The following is an 8,988-nucleotide window of genomic DNA, read 5'->3' as shown; positions in this document are numbered from 1 at the left end:
ATGTCAGTAATTTCTGAATTTTCTCCTTTCCAATATTTGGTGGCCAGTAGCATACAAATAGTGGCAAAACAGCTTACTTCAAGTTCTGACTTCTATAATTCTAACCAGCTAGAAAGACAAAAAAAGGGTCTGTTAAAAGACTCTAAACAAACAACTGTGAGACTATATAGGAGCAAATTACTGCAAATACTGGAATCTGTACAAAAAAAATGCTGGAGATCACATTGGTTCAGGCAGCAACCATGCAGAGAAAGTAATCTAAGGTTTCCAGGATAATGAAATGTGAGGCTGGATGAACACAGCAGGCCCAGCAGCATCTCAGGAGCACAAAAGCTGACGTTTCGGGCCTAGACCCTTCATCAGAGAGGGGGATGGGGTGAGGGTTCTGGTGAACACAGCAGGCCCAGCAGCATCTCAGGAGCACAAAAGCTGACGTTTCGGGCCTAGACCCTTCATCAGAGAGGGGGATGGGGTGAGGGTTCTGGAATAAATAGGGAGAGAGGGGGAGGCGGACTGAAGATGGAGAGAAAAGAAGATAGGTGGGGAGGGGAGTATAGGTTGGGAGGTAGGGAGGGGATAGGTCAGTCCAGGGAAGACGGACAGGTCAAGGATGTGGGATGAGGTTAGTAGGTAGGAGATGGAGGTGCGGCTTGGGGTGGGAGGAAGGGATAGGTGAGAGGAAGAACAGGTTAGGGAGGCAGAGACAGGCTGGACTGGTTTTGGGATGCAGTGGGTGGAGGGGAAGAGCTGGGCTGGTTGTGTGGTGCAGTGGGGGGAGGGGACGAACTGGGCTGGTTTAGGGATGCGGTGGGGGAAGGGGAGATTTTGAAGCTGGTGAAGTCCACATTGATACCATTGGGCTGCAGGGTTCCCAGGTTTCCAGTCTAGATGACTCTTCCTCAGACCTTTGAGACATCGGTACTATTAGACTATCAACTGCCTTGATTCAGTTCTGCTGGCAGCTTGCGATTGAATTAGGAACAGGACGTCTCTCGAGCCTATCTGCTATTTTAATGAGATCGTAGCTGATCATACCCTAAGGCCTATATCCCTAAATTAAGAGGGCAATATTCCATCTTGCAAAGGAGAAGCAGGCTATTCAGCCCATCAAGTCCACATGCCCCACAATCAGCAGCCTCACTTCCGTGTTTTATCTCGAGTGCAGTTTCAGTTTCCTACTTCATGTGTGGTGTGTGAATTTGTTTTAAAAAATCCTAGTGCTTTTTCACTCGGGTTCCTTGCAGCAGTGACAAGAAGATGTAACGTCTGGGAGAATTGACACGCTGTGTTGAAGGGAAATCTGGGGCCCGTTGATGTTGAATTCGAGTCCTCCGAGACTCTTGGAGCAGCACTGTCTCACTAGTTCACTCTTGATCAGGTCGATACTGTTGTTGGCGTCGTCGGCGCCTCCCCCACTGCTGCTGACGGGGATTTGTTTTGGTGGGCTTGGCTACGGTCCAATCAGCAGTCCCAATACATCAGCGAATGGGTACAATGGCACAAGTCCCCGATCTAACGTTCAATCTGATTGGACTGAAGGAAAGCCGCTGGGAACTTGATGACGTTGCGGCCACGTCGGCTGAGCGGAGGTGAGAAAGGCCGACAACAGGATGGAGCAGTAGTGTATAGAGCCTTGCTGCTAACACACACTCAGGTACTTGGTCGCCATGAGAAAGTGCCTGCTCGGGTGTCCTCGCTCTCCGGAGTTTATGGTTCCTACCGTTATCGGCAATTTCGTGTCGAACTTCTCGGAAGTGACCTGCTATTTATAACAGATCCGGCCGAGCAGAAGCTTTCAGTGGGTAGTTGATTGCTTAGTGAACCATGAGTGATGACCCAAGTTGGCCGTATCGGCGGACGCTCGGCCGCTCGCCCTCCTTTGGTGAACTAAAACCTGCTGCCGAGCCCACCTTATTGACGAGCTGCTGATTGGTGGGTTGGCTGTTCTGTCCCTCGACAGGGATGGACGCGCTTTCCGACTGGTCCCGTAAACTGTCACTCAAGAAGCTGTCAGCTGCTGTTCCGAAACAAAACAGAAATTGCTGGAAAAGCGCAGCAGGTCTGGTAGCATCTGTGAAGATCCGTTCTGAGGAAAGACCACGGGACCCCGAAACGTTAACTCTGATTTTTTTTTTCTTCACAGATGTTGCCAGACCCGCTGAGCTTTTTCAGCAATTTCTGTTTTGTTTCAAAGATTTATTCTTTCTGTTTCACGATTTCTCCCAGTAAATTCCCCATAAATGATGTTAAACTAACAGACGTGTTGCTACCTAGGTTGTCCCTCCTGTGCCTTAAATAATGGATCACCCAAGGACATTGTTCCTGAATCATGAGAAATTTATAAAGTCTGACTAATCCATTTGGAATTTATTCACCTGAACTGGCTCCAGTCCATTTGTTTGATTCCTTTTGAGTCATATTTTCTTACAGGAAAGAAACTTTGAATAATACTGTGATTAGTTGATTAGAAGTAGTTTTGAATCCCAAAGATTAGGTGACCATAACTTCTGGAAAAAGTAGCAGAAACAAAATGCTGTATTGTTAAGGAAAATGAAACAGCACATTGAATAGTCTTGTTCATAGGCAAAACATGGTCTTGTCAGAATTCTTGAAGAATGGAATTTACCAACAGTCCTTGGGGAAATAGAATGTGACAATTCTGGCATCAAAGAAGTAGCACAAAAACTGGTATCATGTCATTAAACTTTAATTAATCTTTTCTGCAGTTTGGTCCAATGTAAGCGCGACGCAAAATACTCTTTTCTCATAGTATTGGCACTGAGCCCGCGTGCAAACACCCGGTGCCCGTTTTTGTGCTTGAACTTGGGTTGGATGGAACAATTTTGAAATGTTTACTTAATTTTCTTCCCATTTCCCTTTCTTAGTGGTTACATATTTGTATGTTGGCTGCCAGGTCTTCTAAAGTAGAATTTAGGGTAGGAAACAAAGAAATGTGGGTATACAGGAGAATTGCAGTGGACTTCAGTTGTGAAACCCAAGCTGTATAGAATAATGAAACAAAGTTTTTTTTTTAAAACATCATTTCTGACATATTATGATTGCAGTTGAGAACCAGTAGAAATGTTATTTTCTTGATCTAATGTACTTTATTTTGCTGACAGGTGATGCAATGGACGGTTTTTGCAGTAGATATAAAAAGTGAGCCTTATTAAGGAGCAGCTAGGAGCCAAACAGAGTACATTGTTTTCTAAAGCACATCCACTGTCTCTCTTCCAAACTCATCTGAGACTTCAGATAACCTTAAACAGTTTGGTGGTTTGGAACACCTCTGAAAAATATAGCTGAAGAACCATGTTTGCAAAACTGAAAAAGAAGATTGCTGAAGAGGCAGGCAACACCTCACGTCCTGGTACGGCACGGATTCCAAGATCGGTCAGCAGAGACTCCATTACTTCAATAGGAGCTGACTCTGGAGAAGATATTGTATGTATTTTGTATGTCTAAAATTGAGATCTTTGAAGAGGCTTTGTGGAAAGATTGTGATTTCATCAGGCTGAATCAACAGTTGCAGTTAGTCATAGAGCTGTATGCTCAGCCTAACTCCTCCATGCCGACCAGATACCCATAATAAATCTAGTCCCGTTTGCCAGCAATTGTCCCACATCCCCCTAATTCATATATGCATCCAGATGTTTCTTAAATTATTGTAATTATACCAGCCTCTGCCACTTCCACTGGCAGCTCATTCCATACATGCAACACACTCTTCTTCATAAAAACGCCACTCCTTAGGTCACTTCTGAATCTTTCCCCTCTCAGTTTAAACCTATGGCTACTAGTTTTGTACTCCCACAACTCGGGGGAAAAGAACTTGTCTATTCAGCCTATCCATGTGCCTCATGACTTTACAAACCTCTAAAAGGTCACCCCTCACCCTCTGCTCCAGGGGAAATAATATCAGCCTATTCAGTCTTCCTCTATGGCTCAAAACTCTCCAACCCTGGCAACATCCTTGTAAATCTGTTTTGAACCATTTCAAGTCTCACAACATCCTTTCTTTAGCAGGGAGGCCGTGCAATATTCTAATAGTGGCTTAACCAATGCCCACTGCAGCTGCAACAAGACCTCCCAACTCCTGTACTCAATGCAGTGACCAATAAAGGCAAGCAAACCAAATGCGTTTTTCACTATCCTGTTTATGTGGAACTTCACTTTCAAAGGAATAACATATGAACCTGCACTCCAAGGTCTCTTTGTTCAGCAGCACTCCCCAGAACCTTACCGTTGTAGATAGGTCTTGCCCTGATTTGCCTTTTCAAAATGCAGCACCTTGCATTTGTCGAAATTAAACTCCATCTGCTGCTCCTTGGCCCACTGGCCCATCTGAGCAAGATCCTATTGTACTCTGAAGTATCCTTCTCCGCTGTCCACTACACCTCCAATTTTGGTGTCACGTGCAAACTTACTAACCACTCTCCTATGTTCACATCCAAATTATTTATATAGATGACAAAAAGCAGTGGAACCAGCACCAAATCTTATGGCACACTGCTGTTCACAGGCCTCCAATCTGAAAAGCAACCTCCAGCATCACCCTCTGTCTTCTACCTTCGAGTCAGTTCTGTATCCAAGTGGCTAGTTCTCCCTGTATTCTATGTGATCTAACCTTACGAACCAGTCTACTATGAGGAACCTTGTCGAATACCTTACTGAACTCTGAAGTCTCACAACACCAGGCTCTCATCCAACAGGTTTATTTGAAATTACAAGCTCTCAGAGCACAGCCCCTTCGTCAGGTACAACAAGACAGCAGAGCACACAGACACAGAATTTATAGGCTAAGAGATCAAAAGATCGTACTGGTCTAAGTGGAGTATCAGATAATAAGTCTCTGCAGGTGACCACGAGTGTTAGACAATGAATAAAGTGTCAACAGCTGAATAACCAGTGAAGAGATGACCTATAATCCGATTAAATGAGGCAGAGAGATAATTGGGGAGACAAACTAAATACCTGGAATAACATTACAGGTATAAGAGTAGCATGCTGCAGGTCTAAACAAAGTAATAAATAATTCAAAACTGTACAAACTAATTAAGGTAGAGAGATCATAACAATTATCAAGGTGATGGTGTCAAACAGAACAGTAAGGAAGATTTTACAAATACAGCCTGGTGGGATCATGTAGTGTCACATGACCTCAGAAATCACCGTTGAGGCCGATTTCATGGGTACAGAACTTGGCTATCTGTCTGTGCTCAGCAATTCTGTGTCATTGTGTATCTCAAAGTCTGCTTTGGAAGTTGCTTACCTGGAGGTCAGAGGCTGAATGCCCTTAATTACTGAAGTGTTCCCTGACTGTGAAGGGACATTCCTGCCTGTGATTATTGCACGATGTCCATTCAGTCGTTGACATAGTGTCTGCATTATCTTGCCAACATACCATGCCTCAGGGGATCCTTGCATGCAGCGTATGAGATAGACAACATCAGCCAAGTCGCCTGAGTATCTGGTGGGTGGTGTTCCTACATGTGATGGTAGTGTCCATGCTGATGATCTGACATGTCTTGCAGAGGCTGCCATGATGTTGTGGTCAATGTTGTCTGGGGAGTTTGCTGTGAACAATGGTCTGTTTAAGGTTTGGCAGTTGTTTGAAGGTGATAAATGGAGGCATGGGGAGGATCTTGGTGAGTTAGATCATCGTCATCCAAGACATGTTGAAGTCTATAAAGAATATGGTGCAGTTTCGCCACTCTGGGGAAGTACTGGGTGACGAAGGGTACTGTATCGGTCGTATCCTGTGTCTGTCTGCTGAGGAGGTTGTTGCGGTTTCACGCTATGGAATGTCGGAACTGGTGATTGATGAGTTGAGAATCTTATAGCGTTCATACGAGGGCTGCTTCAAAACCTTTTAGGTGTCCGTCATGTTCCTCATTGTCTGAGCAGATTCTGTTTATGTGCAGGGTTTGCCGTAGGGGGTGGTTTCTTTAAAATGTTTAGGGTGGAAACTAGAGAAGTGCAGCATTATAAGGTCATCCGTGGGCTTGCGGTAGAGTGAGGTACTGAGGTGTCCGTCCCTGATGGAGATGTGTGTGGCCAAGAATGAAATTGATTCTGAAGAATAATCCATGGTAAGTCTGATGGTGGGATGAAACTTGTTGATATTGTTATATAGTTGTCTTACTGATTCCTTGCCATGAGTCCAAAGGAAGAAAATGCCTTCAGTGTATCTAGTGTATGGCATTGGTTGGAAGTCCTGTGCAGTGAAGAAGTCTTGCTCAAACTTGGGCATGAAAATGTTGGCATTTTCGGGGTGCACATTTGGTCCCCGTAGCTGATCCATGTGTCTGGATGAAGAACTAGTTTTCAAAGTGAAGGCGTTGTGATTGAAGATGAAGCAGATGAGATGTAGGATGGCGCCTGGAAATTGGCAGCTGTTAATACTGAGTACTGAGATTGTTGCAACGATTCCAACATTGTGGGGGATGCTTGTGTCGAGTGCCGAAATGTCCATTGTGTTGAGGAATATTCCTGGTTTGAGTGGTCTGTGAGAAATCTGTAGTGATGTGACAAAAGCTGGGGATTCCTTGTATAGTAGATTTCAAGATGCCATTGACATAGCCAGAGAGGTACTTACGCAGGGTCCCATTGCATGATACAATGGGACGTCCAGGTGTGCTGGCTTTGTGTATCTTTGGAAGATAGTAGAAGTCTTATAAGTGAGAAATACATGGGATGTGCACAGGATACTGTGAAGGTCTGGATCAAAAGTCTTGATCAATCTGTTGAATTGACAGTTGTGTTTTTTGGTTAGATCATCAGGTAGTTGTCTGTAGTGTTCCTGGTTGTTTCGTTGTCAGTATACTTTGCAGTAGTCCGTTCTATTCCGTATGACGATGATAACTCCTTTGCTTGTTTGATGAAAATGTTGTGATTGGTCTTGAACATGGATGACGTTGCGTTGTTTTTTACGTTCTGTGCTATCTTGTGAGCACTGCTGATGAAACTGGCATTAACATATCATCTGGTGCCTTGAGCATACATTGACCTTGGGGCAGCAGCCTTCCGGAGGGCTCCAATTCTGTTCCCTCTTTGGTCACTGCTCCATGGATCTCTGTCAATCATTCCAGTTCATTGGTTGTCTTATTGGGTCGCTGCTGACATCTTGGGGTTTGTGGAAGAATTCCTGGAGACTCAATCGCCTGATGAACTCTTCTGTGCCTATCGCAAGACCAATGGGGTCTGTTTTGGTCGTGGGGCAGAAATTGAGCCCTCGGCTGAGAACTGGTTGAAGGATGTGATCAGACAAGTTAATGATCAATTTCCCTGTGTCTTTATGTTCTACTCGCTCCCTGCAACTGTCGAAGGGGCTGCTCTTTGAAAACTGGTAATTTCAAATAAACCTGTTGGACTATAACCTGGTGTCATGACTTCTGACTTTGTCCACCCCAGTCCAAGACCAGCCCCTCAGAATCATTACTGGAGTCTATATAAATCTTATCTACTGCTCTGCCCTCATCAGTCCTCTTCATTAGTTCCTCAAAAACTCAATCAAGCTAGTGACACACGATTTCCTACACACACAGCCATGTTGACTATCACTGGTTCTTGCATTTCCAGATACATGTAAGTCCTGTCCCTTGGAATTCTCTCCAACAACTTGTCCACCACCAATGTCAGGCTCATCGGTGTATAGTTCCCTGGTTTTCTTTACCACCTATCTTAAATAGTGGCACCATGTTAGCTAATCTCCAGTTTTCCGACACCTTATCTGTGGCCATCGATGATACAAATATGTAGACAAGGACCCTAGCAATCTCTTTCCTAGCTTCCCACAGAGTTCTAGGTGTACCTGATCAGGTCCCATGGATTTATTGTTTGCAGTTTGGCTCTCATTGTTATTTAAGGATATTGTGTAATTCTTAATACGCTTTGTGGTCATTTATTTTGCATCAATTAATCCTTTTCTAAGTTTGCATTTACAAAGGTGGGAATAATACATGGGCAGTGAAAGCAAGTTCTTCAGATATCATCGTAAACACTGAGTTGCCCAAGAAAATTTCAAGAGCTTTTTGGACTATTGTCCTTTGAAGTCTGACCCTACTTTGTAGTGTTCCAGTGATCCTATTGGTCTAATGTACCATCACTTAGAGGCACCCAGAGAGTATAGGACAAACAAAGATAGGTTTTTTTCTTCAGTTTCCAGGCCTCTGTTTATTGGATTATGTTACTCTTGTCTGACAGAAGTGTAGTTGATTGTTTCTTGCTGAATTATGATTAGATGACTTGTATTGATTTCGCAATTGACAAATTGTCATACCAGCAGCTGAAACTTTAATTCAAGACAATACTGTGTGTAGCTCAAAAACGAAAAGCATCAATTCACCCACCTGCCTGTGGCTCCCTCCCCATGTGCTGAATTGTGAGCATAATGGATAATACTTATTGTGCAGCATCAAATGTGAAGTATGTTATGTCCCACCATTGTTTGTAACTGTACCATTTAATTTGATTGTACTTTTCCTTTTCTCTATGTCTGTTAGTCCAGCTATGAAAACAAGTCAGCCAGTACTTTTGGAACTGTCAGTGATCCCTAAGACAACTGTCTCTTTTAGCTATGAAAATTGTGGATTGTACTTTTATTTGTTGAGCTTTATTGATAGTTCAGGTAGAAAACATTTCTTCTGCCCTCATTTACTCAGGATTTTGACTCTAGACTTTGCTAGTTTTTCAATTACAATTAGGGAGTAATGTGTGAACTTGAATGGTTTTAAGCTAGCAATACAAAACATCTCTAATGAAGCTAAAGTAGTCAGTGAAGTGGTTTGTGAAAGTCCTGAATTCATTTGCTGATATCTTCAGTGGTGGGACCATAGTTGCTGGTGTGGTTGGCATACCAAAGTCCAAGTGAGTAATGTTGACGTTTGGCAAATTGATGTGATGTAACACTGCTGTATACTATAGCCGGTGTACTTTTCAAAGTGTGATAGAGACTCAAGTATTTAAAGAAAGTGTTTTAGATTTTAG

General features: G+C 43.5%; 1 protein-coding gene across 3 annotated transcripts in view; it reads left to right on the top strand.

Moving 5' to 3' along the window:
• The first annotated feature begins 1,522 nt into the window (after nt 1-1,522).
• golga1 (golgin A1) overlaps nt 1,523-8,988 on the top strand; it is a 50,032-nt gene continuing 42,566 nt past the window's right edge. For 2 of the 3 annotated variants that reach the window (XM_048559131.1, XM_048559130.1), the window contains exons 1-2: nt 1,523-1,654; nt 3,123-3,444. In XM_048559131.1, coding sequence (XP_048415088.1) covers nt 3,313-3,444 — 132 coding nt within the window. In that variant the 5' untranslated portion in view covers nt 1,523-1,654; nt 3,123-3,312. Of the gene's footprint in view, nt 1,655-1,743; nt 1,933-3,122; nt 3,445-8,988 lie in introns of those variants that run through there. The other variant, XM_059638297.1, reaches the window with a different exon arrangement.

The sequence above is a fragment of the Stegostoma tigrinum genome, chromosome 29, assembly GCF_030684315.1.
Source record: "Stegostoma tigrinum isolate sSteTig4 chromosome 29, sSteTig4.hap1, whole genome shotgun sequence".
Taxonomy (NCBI): Eukaryota; Metazoa; Chordata; class Chondrichthyes; order Orectolobiformes; family Stegostomatidae; genus Stegostoma; species Stegostoma tigrinum.
The sequence above is the reverse complement of the archived record's forward strand: the minus strand, read 5'-3'. Positions and strand labels throughout refer to the sequence as shown.